The sequence below is a fragment of the Diceros bicornis genome, chromosome 1 (assembly GCF_020826845.1).
Source record: "Diceros bicornis minor isolate mBicDic1 chromosome 1, mDicBic1.mat.cur, whole genome shotgun sequence".
NCBI lineage: Eukaryota > Metazoa > Chordata > Mammalia > Perissodactyla > Rhinocerotidae > Diceros > Diceros bicornis.
Genome location: NC_080740.1, coordinates 60588782 through 60609844, shown reverse-complemented (window position 1 = coordinate 60609844; position 21063 = coordinate 60588782). Strand labels below are relative to the sequence as shown.

Below are 21063 nucleotides of genomic sequence, written 5' to 3'. Positions count from 1 at the left end.
GATATATGGGAAGCTGTGGGAACAGCCAGTAACTGGCAGATCCTTCATAATGATCTGTCTCATAAAATTTCCTTTGGTACAGTGTTTGCCCTTTAAAAACCCCACTTAACACCCCCACGTGCCTTGTTCTCCAGTTCTGGTTCTGTTCCCACGAGCAAACCCAGAATTTTCCTTTACGCGTTAACCCATGGCTCTCTTTATAGTGGGAAGCCTGAAACGCCTCCTGTGCTTCTTCCTACAGGTCTTGAATGCCCAGGGCTATCTGTGCTATCTCTGCACACGGGCCTGGCGGTGCCTAGTCAAAACAGTGGGAGGATGGAGGGAAAACCTCAGTGCCGGCCTCTCAGCTTTTGTGGGTTTTAGCCAGACCCTGGGTGTTATTTTAGTGCAACTTCAGTGTTTAATTTGAGGATGTGTGTGGATTAGAAGGAGGGACCAAAACATTATTTTTTTTTTCCCTTGGCTAAATGATTAAATTTGAAGTTCTAAAAAATGCACAGCTTGGTCCCACACTGTGTCCAATTGGAAGTGAGAAGGGCCCTGAGAATCCCTCCCATGCTGGGGACCATCCTTCCTTAACCACCAGCCACTGCACAGGCCGGTTGACTGTGGCCATCACCTGGGCAGTCTGTGGTTACCAATCGACCAGGAGCCCTGTGCCCTGAGGCTCTCCTTCCCTTCTTGAAAGTGCACGCTGCGCCTTTGCTGGAAGAACATTCTACAGCGTTGATTCATTTCTTACAGCCTTGAAAGCGCCATAACCAGCAGCTGCTGAACCATGGCTGAAGGGGAAATCACAACCTTCACAGCCCTGACTGAGAAGTTTAATCTGCCCCCAGGGAATTACAAGAAGCCCAAACTCCTCTACTGTAGCAATGGAGGCCACTTCCTGAGGATCCTTCCAGATGGTACAGTGGATGGGACAAGGGACAGGAGCGACCAGCACAGTAAGCACCCATCTCTCTTGTAGCCCCTCACCTTTCTGGTGTCTTCCTTACGTCAAGGATGGGGGAAGGGAGGATATCTAAGAACTGGTACCCTCTTCTCCAAGGTTCTATTCAGGCATGACATACTCAGAGGCAGGGGTCACTTAAATGCATAAAGGGTCTGGGTGTGGAAAATAGGGAGTTGTGAGGACTGTAGCTTACCTAAAGCCATCCTATTCCCAGACTTTAAAAGGACTCTGTTGACCTTTCACAACTGGTTTGAGATCAGATGTGGCTGCCAGTGTTCAATTGCTATGCGTTTCCCCGAGTTTCCGTAACTTGAAAAAGGTCTGGCCCCTGAGACTCGTCAGGGCCCTGCAGGCCCCATGATGGGAAGAGCCACATGGGGCAGGAGAGGTAAACTCCTCACAAAGATGTGGGCTCAGCTTCAAGTTAACTGACTCTCCAGGTTACGTTTCCACTGGCTTGATTTGTGAAATCCTAGTTCATAATCGTATTCTTACACATCATAAATTATGCAGCTTTCGCTCCGCGTATCACGCAGATGTGGTTGTGGTAACTGGGAGGGGTAAAGTCATTCTCCAGACCTTATAGAAACTGGAGAGCGGGAGCAATTTGAGCCAAAGGCTAAATGTCTCTTCCGGGCTTTCCTGCCAGCCCAGCTCTCAGGTGGTGTTGATAAATGGAGGTGTGACTTTGGAGTAAAGAATCTTCTTGACTATCTAAGAATAAAAATCTCTTCCTTCTGCTTTAGTACTTCTGGCATCGGCGTGCATGTTTGATATTAGGTGTCTGGATCCTACCGTGATGTTATCGGGGATTCCCTGAGCACCACGAGGCATTAAATGTAGAGAAGCCAAAAGTCATATCTGGTCCCTGCTATGGGAATCTAAAGGGTCAAACATGCCCCGAGTCACGAGAAGGAAAGTGTGGATGACTCAGGAGACACCAAATAGCAGAGGTAGAATGTAAGGTTCTATAGGACTGGCTTTAAGATGGAATGCAAAACACTGGCTTTGATGTGATAGTTTATATATCAGACAGTCTTAATTATTCATGGACTATGCACCAAAGGCTGTGGGCTCCAAGCACAAATGGCCACCCCAATGGTGCTCACTCTCTACCCTCAGATGCACGGGTGGTGGGGATGGAAGCTGGTGTTGATGGACCAGGCGGCATTGTCTCTTCTCACTCACCATGCAGACCCTTGAGATGAGGTGCAGGGAGGCTGAGGCTGGAGCTTGCAGCTGCAGGGTTAGCTTTTTGGGGCTTTGTTTTGATGGCTTGTCTTCAAATGGGCCTGCTGAATGCCTTATGCTCAATGAAAAATAGGTACCAGAGTGAGGCAAAAAACACTCTATTTCGTATGTCAAACATACACATAAGCAACGTTTACTGCAAATAAATGGACTTAGATTGTAGTCTCTTGTGTCAGGCAGGCCCTGACACAATTGTGAATTACACAATTCACGTAATCTGCCCCACACACAACACAAAGGGGAACAAACTTTAATTTCTCTAAAGTTTTAAACATTTCTAGTAAGTTTTATTAATTTTCTGAACCAATGGGAATGCTCTCTTGTGTTCAGAACCCCAGGGGAAAGACAACCTTACTGATGTGATCCTTGGGGTTAAGCTGGCTCTTCCTAGAAACCTCGAATTCTGGGGTAACAAGAGGCTACAATTACAATTTCCATGTACTAGGATTTCTGCACAAATGGTATATGACTTCACTGTTGTCATTCCATCATTAACACTATAGACTGCGCTCTGAGTAACACTGGGACAACTTTGAATAGTGCTGTGGATCCGGCCGCCTGACCTAAGATGTCAGGAACCCCTGGAACGCAGCACCAGGTAGCCTTAGGAGTGTGTGTGAGGAGGTCTGCATCCCAGTAATGCTGGATTCATGATTTGCCAAGTGAACATAGGCAAGTTACTTAACCTTTCTGGCCTCACTTTTCTCAATTGTAAAATAAGAATAATATTACTTGCCTCACAGTTTTCTTGGGAGGATTAAATGAGATAATGCAGTGAAAGTTCTTGGCACAGTGCCTTGGCTCAAAGTAACAGCTCAGCACATATTGGTTAATATTGCTATTGTCATCGTCATCGTCATCACCGAGATTTCCATATATTCATCCCAGCATAGGGAAATACAGTATAATACTTTAGGACCTTCCCCAGTCTCTTCTCTTCAATAATGCTGCCTTCCAGGAAGGCCAAGGGTCTAGATTCAGGTTTCGATTCAAGGCCTCTCTGGCAACATTCAGAGTTGTTGTGTTGGCCTATTTACTTACTCTAGAACTAAGAACAAGGGCCAAGGAGGACATAGATCAGAGTAACTGGGGAGAGTGAGCAGAAATCCATCCCTGTCAATGCCAGGAGAACTGGCTAGCCCACACACTCTCTGCAGAGTCAGGGGCCCTAATTCAGAGTCAGTTCATATTCCTGAGCTGCCACTTTCTAACTGGAGCAGCACTGAACAATGACCATTCTCTCCATTTTGCAAAAAGAGCTCTGCAAAAGCAGCTTGGAGTCCCCCAGCCCCATGACCCTTCCAATCATCCTCTCCTGTCTGGAAATTTAGATGTCTCCAGTGTTCCCAGCCATCTAATCTTGAGGAAAATATTGACTCAATTCTCTCACCTGTGGAATGGGAATAATAACATTGCCCTGTGTGCCTGACAAGGCTGAAAACTCTTACAAGATCCTGCAGCCAACAGGACTCCCTGGCATGGATGCACCCACTAAATGTGGTGCTTTCGCCCTCTTCTGCCCAGCGGCAGTACTGCACAACCCTTCTGAATTTCAAGGGTTGTTCAGAAACACAATCACCCTGGACAGGCATGGAGTGAGCGATCCCTGGCTAACTGATGAACACAGTCTGGCTAGGGGATGGTTTCTATTCCTTGACCATTAATTTGAGCATGACTAGAGACTGTGGTCACAGGTAGACAGCCACACTCTAGGACTTCCTTCAGGAAGACTATTTCTAAAAGCCAATCAAATATTTAAATAAATCTACATAAAGCATGCAAGATAGAACTGTATGCCTTGCAGCTCTACAAGGCAAAAGAATAAGTCCTTTCACAGCTTCTCTTTGTCCTCAACCAGCGGATCTCCCCTGGGCAAAATTGAGACGTTTTCAAAATTTGTCTTCTTCCCAACTCCAGGAGAATAAGTTTCCAGGTACCTAACATAAGGCCTTTCTTGGAGTGGTAAAAACCTACAATGGATGCTTGTGCACAGGCCACTGTAATGCAGGCCTGAGTAAAATGTTTCCTCTGGTGGGAATTTCTGGCCTATAGAGAAGATATTTTTGGTTTTGTCCCTTTACAATGTTTCAAATCATGGCTGTAGGCAATTACCAACATAGGCTGTGAACATTTGTTACATGCTACAGATGCCAGGCAAAATCAAACCGTAAGAGCTGCGGATTGCAAGGAGGGGCAATGCGTGCAGGTTGTGAGAAGATTCATGTTGACTCCTAGGGCTTAACTTTGGGAGACGGGTAAAGGGTGGTGTCACCATGAGAGGGAGGGTCCTAGAAGAGGAAAAGGCGCAGGGAAAGACGACCAGTTCCATTTCAGACACAGGGCATTTGAGGAGTGCCTCGTGTACAGGCAGCTCTCCTTGGAGGCATAATTCCACATTTATTTGTGTGATTATTTAATGGTTTTCTCCCTCCCTGGGCTCCCTGAGGACAGGGACTTTGTCTCTTACAGCTCAACACTGCAATTTTTGCGTCTAGCACACTGCCTGGCACTTGGTAGAATGCCCAATAAACATTAATTTGATGAGTGAATGAATTGTATGGGTGGCACATAAATTCAAATTCAACAATATATTCAATAAATATCTATCAAGCACCCGATACATGCCAGGCATTGCGCTCGACTCTCATTTCTGCCTAGTCACAATCCCGTGGGGTTATTGATTATCATCACTCTGTGAACACTGAGCTAACAGGGCCTGTGACCAGCTAGTAAGTGGGAGAGCTTGGCACAGACCCACGGCTTCTTCCAAGACTAAGGCTCTTTCCATAACCCACTACCGCTCCTGACATCAACACCATGATGGTGGTTTTGCCCCATAAAATGATTAAATAAACATATTGGATTCACACAGCCTGTTGTGTGCGTCAGATGACTGTAGGGGCAAGTCCCATCTCAGCTGTTGACTAGTTCCCTGTCACCTTGGGGAAGTTACTTCTCCTCCTTGTGCCTTACTTCCCTCGTTTTAAAAACAAACATGACAATAGTACCCACCTCACAGGAAAGTAGGAATTTTAAGTGTGATAATGTTTGTAAAAGTGTTTAACACACTGCCAGGCATGTGTGATAAGTGCTCGAAAAATGGTATTTATCATCATCATCATCATCATCCTTGGGCTTACTTGGTCTTCCTCTAATCCTCTGATCTTTGGAGTCTCTTGAGTTAAATGAATGCTACGCTTGCTCAGGGAACTGAGGGTGACTCTTCATCTCAGCATCTCTGGGACAGTCTAGGTTTGGGGCTCTCAGGGCCTGGCATGTAGGTATAACGTGCCCAGGCACTCCCCAGCAAACCATGTGTAACCTTTCCAGCGAAGGCAAAGGGGAGCTCCATGTTTGATTCCGCTCTTTCTGCTGGAATCTCCTATCTGGCAAAGGGGCTGTGACTTATTCCTCCACGGGATTCCCAACTGGAACAATAACTGGAGAATAATAATAAGCTCACGAGCATCCCAAACTGGCAGCCTGCTCTTGCAGCCCGCGCCCCGTTGCCTCCCCAAGCACGTTAAGACGCTGCACAGGGAGCAGGATTCCCGGCACCGCTCCCCACACAAATGGAAATGTTCCTGAGCAAAGTGTGTGCCAATCAAATATTTATAAATCAAACCACATCCTAAAGGCACTAAGGGAGTTCGCTGGTCCAAAGAATCCTACTTTGCAGCCCTTTACAAAGGGCAGACTCCTTCTCTTCAGTGAAATCTCTCCCGCCCCTTGTTTTCGGGGCAGTCCGGACTTCCATTCTCTGGTTTGCTATGACTCGGCACCTAATGGTAAAGGCAATTTGCTCCCCATCAGCTCGGGCTGAAAGTCAAGACAGCTTTTCAAATGACCAAGGTGGGCAGAGCTGTGCCCTGCTGCCAGAAGTCAGAGAGAGGGGCGGGTTTTCAGGCAGGAAGGCCTCCCCAGCATGGCTGTCCTCAGTTTGGTGGAACGTGACGCCAAAGGACTCCTTGCCCTCCCCCCCCCCCCTTATCTGGTTATACAGAAGGGATTTTTCTGGATAAATTTTTTTTTTAATATCACACAGTCCATGGACTATATCAAAACTTTCCAGGCACCTCTTTCAGACCCTAAAGGAGACGTAGACACCTTTACACAGTCTAAGAAAAGTCTTTTTCATATATATATGAATTCCAAACCACTGGAATTTTTTTTTCCACAAACTCAATTTTTTTCCTTCTCTGTGTTTCTCTAATGTTTTATGGAGCCTGGCTTGTGGCTACGTTTTAATTATAAATGCCACTGACATAAAACAACCTCACCGAGTTCTGAATGAGGCTGACCTCACTTTGGGTAAACACGGCGAAGGACGGGAAGTCTCCAACCCAGAATAAACCAGGCACGTAATCTCTTTTGGCCTCTCTCTGGAGAGCAGAGGTGGAAAGCAGGCTTGAAGGCCAGGACGTGCTGCAGAAGCAGAACCTCCCTCTGCACGAGTTGTCTGCTGAATGCACTGGTTGTAATCTTATCTTTAAAAACTCCTAGGGTGGCACAGGAAGGTGCTAGGATGGCTTGGGGCTCGGAAATGCAGTGCATGCCCCAAAGCTCACTTCTCTTGGCACTGGCAGGCTCATAACTTCTTTTTCTTTTTTTCTATCCCTGGAAAGTAAGGGATCACAGGTCTTACTGTGAATAAACTACTGCTAAGAGCTAGTGGAAGGCTGTGGGGAGCAGAAGAGAAAACCAGAGACACCAACTAACAGTTCCTCAGAAAAAAGGTAGAACACCTAGTTAGGGCGCCAGCACATCCACTCAAAAGCTCTAGGTCCCCCTTTACGTAGGTTCCTCTAAGTAAAGACTCATGAGGGGGTCCAAAGGATGAGCGCGGGACAAGGGAGGAGCATAATCCACAAGGTGATCTGGTACATTTCAGTTACTTGACATTTGTTTTTAATTAACAGGCCATTCCCAAACCAGCACACCCTAATGCATTCCTAGTAAAGGAGCAGGACTCTGCAGTCTACGGGGGACACTTACTGTCCCAATCCACCAAACAGACACTTCCAGCCTTCTTGCAGCACATCTTTACAGTGCTTTATAAATGTGAATTTCTCTAAGAAACCTATGTCTATCACTAGAGTTTTTCAAAAATTGCTTTACATTTCTTCCAATTGCTGTCTCTATTTCAGAACTGGGGAACAATAAGTAGCCTTTGGACTAAACGACTTGTCTCATTTTTCAAAAAGTACTCATCCCTTCCCCCTTGGGATGCCATAGAGCCACTGACCTTCCTGCTCACAGAGAGCAAGCCCTAAATTCCCTGCATGGGATAAAGAGGAGGTGCTCCTCCTTCTTTTCTCTGGGTACTGACTTGGTAGAAGGTGCTAGAAAAGGAAACTGAACAGCAAAAGTCTGGCTTTAGTGGCTCTTGACCCCGTCCTGCCTCACCAGCTTTCCTGCTCCCCTGTCTGCCCCCAAGAAGACTCATCTTTTGTGGATACTTATGTTCAGGTCTAGATGGTACCTGGGTCAAGCCTGTGCTGGGTCATAGAGCATCACAGGGGTCATCAGGAGGAAGAAACGGAGCCTTGGCCAGCTCTGAGTGTTTGCCCATCGACTAAGAACCGGGCTTTATACATCAACTACTGCCCCCAAAAAGTACGAAGGAGAATTCCACAAATGCCAGCAGCCCATCACCCAGAGTTAACCCCTGTTACCAGCTGGCTGCTCTTGCCTCAGAATTGTGTTTTTAAAGAAATGAAGAATTAGGATGAAGGGGAAGTTCCCTCCATTCCCCTCCCCAGTCTTAGTCCTTCTTCTCATCTTCCCCAGAGCAACCACTGGTATGAATTTGGTCTGTATCTAGGGCCATTTTTACACTTTACTCCTTACATATTCATGAGCTATGCACATTGTTCTGTGTTTTTTACAAAATTTTCATTAAAATATTTCATACAATATTTACTATATTCTTTTGCAATTTGTTTTTACGGTACAGAAAAATATATATAAATATATATGAGAGAGAGAGAAAAAGAGAGTTTTTGTTGTAGCTGTTGCATTTATTTGCTTTTAGCTCAAAAACAAGTGGGGTTTTTGCTATTGTGCTGCTTTATCCTTCACAGGGCTGTCTGTACCCCGAATTGGGCAGAAGCCCCTGAAGGCAGGGACCTGGTCTGGCTCTGAGCACAGTTCCCAGAACACAAAGGACAATCAATGAGTACGCCTGAGAGCTGCTGCTTTGGGTGAGGCGTGTGGTCAGCCCCTCCGCCTCTTTCTGAGCCCCTCCATTCTCATGCTCTCTCCTTCCCGCGTCTCCTCAGCAGCAGCTGCAGGAGGATGTAGGTTTGGAAAACTGGAATGAAGTCACACTAGGGAGTTGGACACCTAGTTGGTTACACGAGCAGCGCGGGCTGGGTGTTACTCCTTCCTGCCAGCCCTGCTTGCAGAAGGATATATGTTCAGGAAACTTAGCCAGAAAGAAATCCAGTGAAAATGAGCTATGAAACTTGGACATCCTGGTGAAATAATATTTACAGAGGAAACTCTTGAGACGAACTCTCACCAGTGCAACAACCCCGGTGTTGGGGCTCACGGCCGAGGACTGAGTCCCGTGCCAATGAGCTCTGGCTCATGTTTACCTCCATGAGGCCTTTACGCAGTTGAGTTGGGACTTCACAGACGGCAAATTCAACTCTACCTATCCCCATGGCAAGACGAATGGGGATTATTTAAGGCATAGAACAGAAATGAACTAGGAAATGAAAAGCTTCATAAAAATCTTCCTTGGTGATAATGATGCGTCCACGTAGGTTCATCAGCTATAACAGACGTACCACTCTGGTGGGGGATGTTGATAATGGGGGAGGCTATGCATGCCTGGGGGAAGGGGTATACGGGAAATTTCTGCGCCTGCCCCTCAGTTTTGCTGCGAACCTACACTGCTCTAAAAAATAAAATCTATTTAAAAAATCTTCCTTGATTACCTAAAAGGACTTGCCCTTTGGGATTTCTGAAGTACCTATAATGTGTTTGACTAAATACCCAGATATATGGGTGGTATATATGGGTGGTAGGTGGAAAAAAGTCCCAGGCAACTAACATTGTTCCATTCTATGGCTACAAATGGGATCCTAGATGACCATCCGCCATCTTGTACATGTCTGACCTTGAATACAAGGGGGTCCAAGAAGGAGAGCGAGTATGGCTTGATTTGGACCAGTGTTTCCCATCACTGGAGCCCAAGGTGCTGTACGAAAAGGAGGAAAAGGCAAGATACTTGGAATACTCATACCTGGGCTCTGGTCATGGTTTTGCCCCTGATCATAAGTATAATGTTGGGTAAAACATGCTCTTACCAAGCTTCAGTCTCCTTACCTGTAGGACAGAGCCAGTGCCACCTTCATCCAGGGAATGCTGCGAGGAGCGATGAGGTCACCTAAGCACAATGGAAATGATAGTAATAGTACCGGGCACTTACCAGGCGTTAAATCTTTTAACCCTCACAACTCCATGAAGCAGGTACTATCATCGTAGATAAGGAAACAGAGGTAAATCATTTGCCCAATGATCACACCACTAATACACAGCCAAGCCAGAATGTGAATTCATGCAGTTTGATTCTGGAGCCCATACTCTTTAATTTTACACTATTTACACCAAGGTAGAAACTAGCACGATGCTTGGCACATTGTAGGTGATCGATAAATGGTTATCCCCTTCCTTTGGTCTCTCTTAAAAATACAGGATTATGCTGAGAAATTGATAGAAAAATGTATGTGAAAGTTCACAGAAAACCATAAAATCCAATGAAAATAAAGAGCATTAAGAAAAAGCAGCTTTATTGAGATATTATTGACATAGCGTACAATTCACCCTTTTAAATATACAACTCAGTGGCTTTTCTTATATTCAGAGATTTGTACGACCATCTCTATAGTTAATTTTAGAATATTTTCATCACCCCAAAAAGAAACCATATACCTCTTAACCACAATTCCCCGTGCTCTCTCCCCGACTTCCCTCCTCAGACCCTGGCTACCACTAATCTACTTCCTGTCTCTATGGGTTTGCCTATTCTGGACATTTCATTTAATGGAATCATATATATCGTCCTTTGTGACTGGCTTCTTTCACTTAGCATGTTTTCAAGGTTCATTCATGTTGTAGTATGGATCTGTATTTTGTTCCTTTTCATTGCTGAATAATATTCTATTGTATATAGCATTGTTATTAAATGTATTTACTTCCTTCATAGACTGTTAGAGCTGAAAAAACTTTAGAGATTGAATCCAAACCCCTCCCATTTTACTGATAAGGAGACTGTGGCCTAGAGGTTAAATAGCTTGGCCAAGGTTACCAGCTGGTTGGTGACAGAGACCAGCCTTGGGCCTTACAACTCTCCACTTGGTCCCCTCTGACTTCACTCCACAAAGCATTATGGAAACATAATTCAAAGTGCACAGCTTCTTGATGATGGACAGTAGATCACCACTGCAAATATTAGCCTAACATCATTCCTTCAGCAAACATACGTTGGCCGTCCCCAGAGGGCAAGGCACTGTGTGAGGTGCTGGAGACCCAGTGGGGAAAGGACAGACAAGATCCCTGCCCTTTCTCCCAAGTGTACATTCTCCTGGGGAGGCAGAAAAATGAGTGAACTCCCAAATGATAAAAATAATTGTATTCTATATTAGGTGTCATGAAGGACAAAGAACCAAGAAAGACGATGATGCAGGGAATAGTGTGGCATTGGCAGGGGTAGTGGGGTGTCATAGTACAGAGTTTTGTAGGGTGCGTGGTGGGAAAGGCCTCTCTGAGGAGGGGGTGTTTAGGCTGAGGCCTGGAAGAGAAGGACCAACTTTGGGAACATTAGTGGGAAGAAGGTACCAGATGAAGGGTAGAGCATGTGCAAAGATCCTGAGGTAGGAAAGAGCTGGGTGTGTTGAAGGAGTCAAATGAGTGGAGCAGAGCGACTGAGTGAGCAAGTAGTGTGATTTGGGGCTTACATGGGGAGGGCCCAGATCACGATAAGGGTCTTTTGGCCTATTCTCTCAAGACTACGCTCTCAGAGCTAAACGAAGTTAGGAGGACCTGTGGGAAAGAAGATTGGTGGCTTCCAATTTCCTTCCTGTGAATTAAATAAACTCCACTTACCACAGGAAGCTAGAGGAGGCCTTGAGTCTCTGTAGCAAAGACTTCCAAGGACAAGAGAACTGCGTCTTCAATAAGGGTGATATAACTATGTATCACCCTGGGGATGAATCAGAAGATAAGGAAAACAGGGAAATGAGAAAATACAGACATGTTAATAAGGAAGTGGCTAAATGGTTATGGTATAGCCACATAATGGAACACAATTCAACTGGCAAAAAGAACGGAGGTTAACTCTTTCAGTCCTGAAGTGGAAAGATCTCAAGCAAAAAAAAACACAAGGTGCAGAAGTGTGTGTATAGGATTTTACCATTTGTGTAAAAAAAAAGCAGGAGAGATAACATGTTATTTGCTCATATATGCAGGAAATCTCTCTAGAAGGATCTACATAAAATACAGCTGGGAGGGATTTACTTGTTTGTCTCTATCTCCCCCAGGAGAACGTACTCTAAGGGCAAGGTTCTCATCTGTCCTGTTTACCTCTGTGTCCCCATCAGTTGTGAGGACACAGTGGGAGGCTGGAAGGGGAGGAGTGGGAGACAGACTTGTCACTGTCTCCTCTTATTGTTTCCAAGTTTAAAACATGTGAATGTATTTCCTATCTAAAGAAATTAAATAAAAAGTGAAAACAAAGTAAAAGCAACAAGGGGTCTACGTGTGCCAGCCGAAGCCCTGTGTTCCTTCCAGTCCACTCAGTTCCTCAGCATCTGACTAAGCTGACCCTTAGGGAGGTCAGCTCATCCTCCCAGAGAACTACTGGGTGCTCACTGGCCCCTGGTCTAGATTTCACTCCTAGTCTTAACGATGGTTGTGACAGCCAGGTGATCAAAGAAATTGCCCAGAAGAGTCCAGCATTAATTTTGATTCCCAAATGTAAACCATCAAAACATCTCCCTCCAGAGCCACCCTGGGGAGAATGAACAAATGAATAATTCGCATGGGTATGGGGCTCCAATTAGGTATCCAGCAGTGGACACGGCACCATGGGAGTATCAGCCAGTGTAAAAGGGGAGGGTGTAACTCACGGTGACTCACATCCTTGCTCTCAACCTCCAGGTTTCTCAACCTTGGCACTAGTGACTTTGGGCAGAATAATTGCTTGTTGTGAAGGGCTGCCCCATGTATTGTAGGATGTTTAGCAGCATCCCTGGCCTCTACTCACTAGATGCCAGTAGCACCATCCCTCTCCAGGGACAACCAAAAATGTCTCTAGACATGGCCAAATGTCACCTGAAGAACAAAATCACTCCCAGGTGAGAACCACTGTTCCCATCCCTGCATCTCCAGATAACGGCTTCATTTTCCCCATCAGAAGCTGCGGCGTTCTCCTCTGCCTGTACCCTAGTTGGGTTGCCGCAGAGGGTGGAGGTTGACTGAACTTCACTGTGGGTGAGTTCTCTGAGTTTCAGATGTGCCAACCAATCCAACTTTCTGGGAATCCCTTCTGTCTGGGAAAATCACTATCAGATTTTAAAAAATAACAATCTGTCGAGGAGAAGTTCCCACGCCTAGAAGGCCTGGGCTGTAAAAAAAAAAACACCCCCAAAGCAGGTCGCTAAGTGAAGCAGAGCACACTCAGGCTGCCCAGTTGCCCACTCTGGGGCACCCCAAGATTGCTGGGACAAGAGAGCCCAGGGGACTGAGTGCCATTTCCTCCCATGGTGATCTCCCTTCAGGTGACAGAAAAGAGAGAGCCTGTGAGGTGCGGTGAAGTCCATGCGGGGTCATTTTGTAACAAACGGGGACGGGTGGGCGCGCCCGCCATCAACTCTCCTTCTCTCAAGAACATAATTCCCAACGGACAGCTTTCTTTGGAGGGCAAAGAAAAAGGAACTGTATTTTTATGTTTTGATTAATTTCAGGCTCATCCTCGAGGGCTCTGCGAAATGAATGAGCAGAATTTTCCGTGGCTAACTGTCCTGGCTGCCAGGCCCTATCGGCAAAAGCTTAGTGTTTATTTACTTTTGCTCGTGTTATTTTTATTTCAGTTCAGCTGCAGCTCAGTGCGGAAAGCGTGGGGGAGGTGTATATAAAGAGCACCGAGACTGGCCAGTACTTGGCCATGGACACCAACGGGCTTTTGTACGGCTCAGTAAGTATGAGGCTGACATGCTTCCAGACGGGGCCAAGGTTTGAGGTTTCCAGAAATCTTGTTACGTTGAGTGATGCAAACTATAAACCAACAATTAGTCTCTGTTTGTTATTTTTTCCAGCAGGATTCCCACCCTCTCCCCTGCCTTATTTTAGGCACAAACATAAAAGAGTTTCTTGCGGTATTCTCTCAAAATACTCAAACGTATTATCACATAGACACAGAGGAGACATTGATTGAAATTTTAGTAACTCATCAGTCACTCCTTTCAGGATACTTAGTCCCATTTCATTCATTCATTCCAAAAATGTTTCTTGAGCATAACTAAGTGCTATAGGTGTGTCTCTCATGCTTTTTTACAGGAATTGCAGAGTCCAGACTCGGGTTGTTGATATGTCATGCATAAAACTTTGAAAACAGCCGTTTTACTCTGGAAAGGTCATGTAAAAGAATAAAAAGTTCAATAACTTCATTCAACAAACATTGATCAAATGCCTCCTGTGTCTAAGTACTGTTAGGTACTGAAGGGATATGAAGACAAATGAGTCACATCCCTGCCCTTGAGAAGCACAGTCTAAGAGCTTATGCAGCAGCTAAAATCCTCTACATCTCCTGCTCCATCCCTCTCCTAGTTATGCTTTATATATGTTTGACTCAGTAGATATCGGCCTTTGCAAGAAAAGAATAGAAATAGAAAAGCAATCTAATTTTGCCCCTATTGGTATCTCTCGTAAAAGATTTGACTGGAAAGAGAGCTGAAGCCAATGGCCCTGGGTTTTGAAATTATTTCTGGATTTCAATGATCCCTTCTCTGTATCCTAACAACTGATAATTAAGACTTGGCGGTAATTCACAGCCCAAGCCAAACCCCTTTCTTCCCTTTTGCGAAGATATCTACAAAAAGCAGCCAGTAGGGGGATTTTAGTCTGGGGTTCCCTTTAACCTATATCAAACAGCCAAGCGACAGTGGGCACAGAAAACCCTCTCCTGAAGCTGTAATCTCAGCCGGGTTCAGGATGTGAACAGAGTCAGTTTTTCATGCTGCCCACTAGTGGTCAGGAGACGAGATCATCAGAGTACTCGGTAGCCTTTAGCAGGCTGTTTGCTGAAATACTGGAATCAACCAGGTCAATTTTAAAGGGTTTGGAGCTAGGCAGTGACGGCTACATAGGGTGCAGATTTTTTTTTTAAAGGTGGTTCTTCCAATTGATAATAAAATCAGTCGACCAATCAATCATTCAATCTCAGACTCATCACTGAATCTCATGCCTCTGCCACTTTGACAAGTTACTCGTCTACTCTGAGCCTTGTCTAAAATGAGAATAGTAACAGAGAGTAAGTACCTCGTACAGGGCTCGGAGGAGTCAGAGAGATAAGGCACAGAGCTCGCCTGCCAGCATGGCTGGCACATGGGAGGTGCCCCAGCAATGGTAGCTAAAAGACAAATAATCAGTTTATAAACCCCTTCCCCTCTTTATTTCTTAGGAAATATGTTACAGTTTTATGGGTTTTCCCACATAAATCAGTTTTGAGGTTTATTATAACCTTCTCTTATTTACATAAAAATATTGAGGGAGAATCCCCCCAAATCCAATTTGTCTAGGCTCCAGACATCCCTTCCCCCGCCCTAGTCCTGGCCGTCACTGTGGTTCCCCTGAAATACTCAGAACGTGATCTTAACATATTATACCTAATAATTTTTATATTTCCCCATTGGTAAAGGGAAGTTCTAAAACATCTCAGAGCTCTCCTCTTGTTCTTAACCAATTTTAGGTATTAATTTATCCTGATTCAAATTGTGTGTATGTGTATGAAAAGAATATATTTATTAAAAAAAAATAAGTTTGACAGGCTATATACCAAATATTAATATATTTGTCTCCGGGGGTAGTCAGTGGCTGATTTTATAATATGTGAATGCCTTCCTTGTGTTTTCCAAATTTTCTACAGTGGGTATATGTCAACTATGTAATTGGGGAAAAAAGCATGCTAAATATAAAAACGAAGACAATGAAAACAATAGGCATGAATCAACTGTAAATCCTCGTGCCCCGGGCATTGCTCCAAGTGCACAGCAAGTGCTGACACATCCTGGTTGAGGGACGGACGGATGGAGCACCTCCGATTTGGTCTGCTGACTCAGCCTATGACTCAGCCATTCTGTGCGTGTCAACTGCTCTAGTGTAACAGAGACATCAGGTGGGGGACGTGGCCGTCCTCAGCTTCGTCACAGAACACAGGCCTGACGCCCATTGAGGGGTGTCACGGGGTGAGCCTTCCCTGCAGGGGAGTGGGGAACCCACGCAGGTCCAAAACTGCCTACCTCCCTCCAGTCCTGATAATGGGCATCAAACAGTAACGTCTCGACTGAGTTCCTCCAGAGGCAGCGGAGTCACCCAATTAAATATTACGTCTATGTCCCATCTTGTTCTAAAATGATCCAAAATGTCTCACCCAGTTGTCACTGCACTAGACTACAAATGAATAAGAAGCAGGATACTTCCTGTTACATAGTGTCTTACTAATCAAAGATAACTTTATTGCGTGCTTTATATGATCTCAAGAATCAAATTAAATTCACCACCTAGCTGGGGAACAGCTATTATTTGCAAGGCTCATGTCTAGGGGGCAGACACAAGGCTGACAAGATTCCATCTCTTCCCTCAGTAGGGCTTACAGTCTAATGGGATGAACATACCCACAAATAGGGAACAATGAACAATAGGATTGGAGACTACCAGAAAGGTGATCACCAACCACTGTGAGTGAAGAGATAATATAAAGATCACAACTTGGAATTGGAGCAAAGTCAATATACAGCAAGAGTGTTTTTCAATATACCTAACTGTTTTATATCCAAATATAATAAACGTATTCTAAAATCTTGACAAATAGAAAGTTCAAATAATTGGGGTTCCACACACTCTCCAACAGATGAATTCCAAGTAAAAGAGTAGTGGTTGGTGGATATTTTTAAAGTAACTGCACTATTTAACATATTGTAGCTATCTTTCCAGCTTAATAAATTTACAGCTGCATTGGATTCCACTGAATGGATGTACTGCTAACCACTTAACCAACTGCCTTTCCATGGATACTTAGGTTGCTTCTAATTTGTTACCATTATATCCAACGCTTCAAAGGCTATCCTTGAAAATACAGTTTTATACTTGCTCAACTATCTCCTATGGGTCAATTCCTACAAATGAAATTGCTGGGTCAAAGGTAATGCATATTTAAAATTTTGATACATATTGCCAAACTACCTTTAGAAAGTTTCCACCAATTTATCTTATCAACAGTGAATATAAGTGCCCATTTCCCATACTCTCACCAATACTAAGACTTGTAAATCTTTTTGCTCTTTGCAGATATTATAGCCAACATATGTTAAATCATTTTTTAATTTGCATTTTCTTGCTAGTGAGATTGAATATGTTTTCAAAGGTTTATTGCCCATTTTTAAAACAGCAGATACAGCATGGCATTTTGATAACATCATAAGTCTATATGCATATGGCCTTATCTATGTCTCTCTGTGTGTACGTACATAAAGATGTAAGAAAGGATGTTCATCAGCTGTTAACAGTTGCCTATATCTGGGTGGGTGTGCTTTGGGGTGGTTTTTTCTGTTTTTAAAGTAAAGTCGTGATTTTAAAAAGTACAATTCTTTTTTATAACTAGCAAAAAATAAAGCCATTTTCATTTTTAAAAAATTTTAAGTTCCAGGATATGTTTTATGCTTAGGACACATTTTCTGTAAGCATTTATGTTCATGAAAACACTAAGGTAAAATTTTGATATTGTGAGTGAAAATCACCAGGATGAAAAGTAATATTAGTAGGTTTTCATTCATTCAAGTCCAAACTTAAAAACCCCCACTGCATCACCATCTGGTTTTACCTGTTTTGGTAATGGTCATGCCTGTGTGCCATTGGTCTACAGAGACAAAAGGCCCAGCCCTGCCCTGAAGGTGCTTGTAGTCATTCAGGATCTCCCCACTGGGAGGCTCTAGGGTCCTGAGAACAGCAAATGGAAGGAGAGCTTACAATAACAGCAAAGGTATATTGAAGGCTCATATGTGCTGGGTCTTGTTCTAAGTCCTCATTACCACCCTCAGAAATAGGTCCCATTATTATCCCAATTTTACTAAAGAAGAATCTGAGGCACAGAGAGCCTCAGTAACTTGCCCAAGGTCACACAGTAGTAAACGGAGGAACCCCATTTAAAACCACTCACTAATAGTTCTACTCTCTGTTGGTTTTATCTTTTTAGCAGACACCAAATGAAGAATGTTTGTTCCTGGAAAGGCTGGAGGAAAACCATTACAACACCTACACGTCCAAGAAGCACGCAGAGAAGAACTGGTTCGTTGGTCTTAAGAAGAATGGAAGCTGCAAACGTGGTCCTCGGACTCACTATGGCCAGAAGGCAATCTTGTTTCTCCCCCTGCCAGTCTCCTCTGATTAAGGAAATCTGTTCTGAGTGCTGACGGCTCCAGAGGAGCCTGAAGGGGTCCTCACCTGGTTGACCCCAGATCGTTCCCTTGACCATTAGCTGCACTAACCCCTGGCCCACAGAGCCTGAATTTGTAAGCAATGCGCTTCTAAATGCCCAGTTCACTTCTTTGCTGAGCCCTTTACCGCAGCACAGTTTGGAACAGGGGTACCAAATTGCTTCTAGGGGCCAACTGGCTGGCCAGTCTGGGTCTGGTTTGGATGTCCATTGCCTCTGGGCACCTGCTGCAGGCTGAGCCTCTCAATGCAAAGGTGGGGCCAAATGAAGTGTGTTCAGGGGGCTACCAAGTGGGTTATTAGTAACTGCATACAGTTCCCTCTTCTGAGTAAACCCTGTCTGCGATCCCCAAACATCTGGCATGACTCCCTTTTGTCCCTTCAATACCCCACAAATATTAGCAGAGAAGCTTATGGCTAGGTTAGAGGAAGGCAGCATTCCATCACTACAAACAGGGATGAAGAAATCCCCCCTCAAGAACAGAAGGGATTAAAATGGCCAGGGGAGATAGGATTTTGGTGGACAGCTTAGAGGATGGATCTCAATGTGGAATAATTGAAGGATGAGTGGCTCAGCAACAGGAAAGCAGAATAAATGCACAGCCCTGAGAGCCCTTACCATGCCTTGACTTTCCCAAGGTTATTTGGCAGAAGGAAGTCCCTGAATATATCAGGTGGAGAGCATGAGAAGAGGGTTCTTGATAAAAGAAAGGATGTTGGACGTTGGTCAATTCATTTGGGTCCAGGGAGTGGGTGTGGGAGTGATGAGAAAGAGAGGCAAACTTGGGCTGAGGGGAATCATCCTCTAAGAGGATGATTCTAGAAGTGAGAAGGAAAGAGAAAGGGATGCCATGACTTGTGCTTGGCCACCAGAAAGCAGGGGCTTTGGGTTCCTCGGGCAGTGTTTACAGATCATACGGGGATCTTGTCTGAGTGCAGATTCTGGTTCAGTGGGTCTGGGGTGCAGTTTTTATATTTCTAACAAGCTCCCAGGTGCTGTAGATGCTGCTGCCCCCACTCCCATACTTTAAGTACCAAAGTCCTGGAGAACGTTATTCACATGAAGGTGGCTCACACCCCCGACCTCTTTCTTGCCTCACCCTTAAAAACCGCACACCCCACGAGTCTTCCTGAGCATTCAGGCGGCATCGGCAGTTATGCGTTAAGGAGTGTGGATTTAAGGCGCTTTGGCCTAATGCCTATAAAATGCCCATTTAGAAGATATACAAAAGCATACTTCAAAAATGTTAAACCCTCACAAACAGCTTTTCCCAAGAGACCATTTGTGTTATGATTACTTGTATAAATACGCTTCCTGCTTAAAGTAAACTTGACCCAAGTGGCTAGCAAATTAGAAATGCCATTCATCTCTGACATATGATACTGTTGCCATGTAAAGGCCTTTAATAAGCCATTTAAACTTACTGTGAGACTGTATGTTTTAATCACATTTATAAATATATAGCTCAAAGGCAGTTAAACTGCTTAGCATTCAGCCACTGAGAATTATAATAGGATACAATGTATAAGCTACTCAATTATCTACTACTTATACTACATTTACCTATAAAATGAGATTTTTCTTTGTTTTCCACTGTGCTGTTACAAATTTTTCTTTGAAAATGGGGACTCTTAAGCAATGATATGATAATTGTGGGTAAAAATTGATGAGAGTGTTAGCTCTTGTTTTATAAGGAATTGAAGTAATTATTAATTGAAAAATAACTCCTTAGTAATTGAACTGTCATATTTAGAATGAAAGAAAAACAACAATTTGTGAAAGTTCAAAGCGCTGGTGCAATTGAAGAACTGAAGTAAGTTAAAACTATGGTTAGTAATATCATCCTGTGTTTGTACAGCAAAACAATTTCATAACTTTGTTTTTGTAACTTGGATAATTCTATTTCATTTTAGTAAATCTTTGCAGGCAAGTTGGGGATAGTGCAGTGTGGCTTCACATCTCTTTACTATGAAGATTTGGCCAGCAAAAGGTATCCAGAGAGGAAATCCAAGATATTTATAACAGTCCATAATTTTTAGCGTATGAATCAAATTCAAGTATAACATTGGCCAAGAAAAATTAAATCCTGTTGCTAACAGATGAGATGGAAGTCTGTGGTTTCAGAGACCCAAAACATTGTAGAAGAAACACTACTGTGACCTCGACAACCTCAGCCTAGTCATCCTTCATGTATTCATTCAATGAATAGTCATTAAGTGCCTACTGTGTGCCAGGCACTGTCCTAGGTACTGGGGCCCCTGGGAACCTTCTCTGTCTGGTTTGCTGCTGTATTCTCTCCCAGGGCATTATATTTATGATGAAAGATGCTGTGGATTCATTTCTTTCAGTCAAGTAAAAACAGACTTTGTAGGTTTCTGCTGAATAAACTGCCAAGTCCCAGAAACCCAGGTTTGGGAAGAATTAGCAACCCTCAGCATAAGATAAACCCCCATCAAAGTGTCAGCGGACAGAGGAAGGTAAACCTAATGTTTTCAACTGTAGAACCATGTGAGCTTCAGGGGGACCCCTTTCAAATCAGGAAGAGAGCCTGTCAGATCTTGGAAGAGGGAGTTCCCTGCTCTATTTGGAACATGCTCTGGTTCCTTAAACATGGAGCATTCCTATTGCTCTCTCTCTTCCTAGAGTAAGTCTTGTAGCCAACTGCCTGTCACATGCCTCTCATGTGGATTCATTTTCAGGCCAACTGTTGAGTTGCCTGACATTCTAAACAAAGCATCAGGAGCATATATGCTTTTGATTGTTTTTGAGGTGGTGGTGGAGGTGGTGGTGATCTGTTTCCTTGGAAGGGATAATAAGTAAAGCCTCCTATGGCCAACAGTGTGTACTTACAAAAAACTGACTGCAGCATCATGTGTTCCTGAAGATCAAGATCCTTGCTTTGTGTGGGAGGTGAAGTCCTCGCCTTGTAGAACATACAGCCCAAACCAGCCGAGCTCACGGGCTGCAAAGCGGACCTCTGATGAAGTAGACGCCTGTCATTTTACATCACTGTCTCTTTTTTTTGCACCTTACAAAGTATTAATAAATGTTCCACTAATAGGTGATAATGTCTCTGAGTTTCTGAGCATCATGGTGTCTCATCTTCCTATGGAAAGACTTCCTCTGGCACCCCTGAGTT

General features: G+C 44.2%; 1 protein-coding gene across 1 annotated transcript; it reads left to right on the top strand.

Moving 5' to 3' along the window:
- Window positions 1-677: 677 nt before the first annotated feature.
- Window positions 678-20992, top strand: FGF1 (fibroblast growth factor 1). The gene is made up of 3 exons (XM_058543002.1): window positions 678-947; window positions 13306-13409; window positions 17685-20992. The coding sequence occupies exons 1-3, from the start codon at window positions 779-781 to the stop codon at window positions 17877-17879; spliced, it is 468 nt and encodes a 155-aa protein (XP_058398985.1). The 5' UTR covers window positions 678-778; the 3' UTR covers window positions 17880-20992.
- The last annotated feature ends 71 nt before the right edge of the window (window positions 20993-21063 follow it).

What these genes read in the sequence shown, in the direction of transcription:
- FGF1 (XM_058543002.1), top strand. Translation starts at nt 779, where the DNA reads ATGGCTGAAGGGGAAATCACAACCTTCACAGCCCTGACTGAGAAGTTT. An exon ending in GGACAGGAGCGACCAGCACA is followed by an intron (nt 948 to 13,305) that starts GTAAGCACCCAT and finishes TTTTTATTTCAG; the next exon opens with TTCAGCTGCAGCTCAGTGCG. An exon ending in ACGGGCTTTTGTACGGCTCA is followed by an intron (nt 13,410 to 17,684) that starts GTAAGTATGAGG and finishes TTATCTTTTTAG; the next exon opens with CAGACACCAAATGAAGAATG.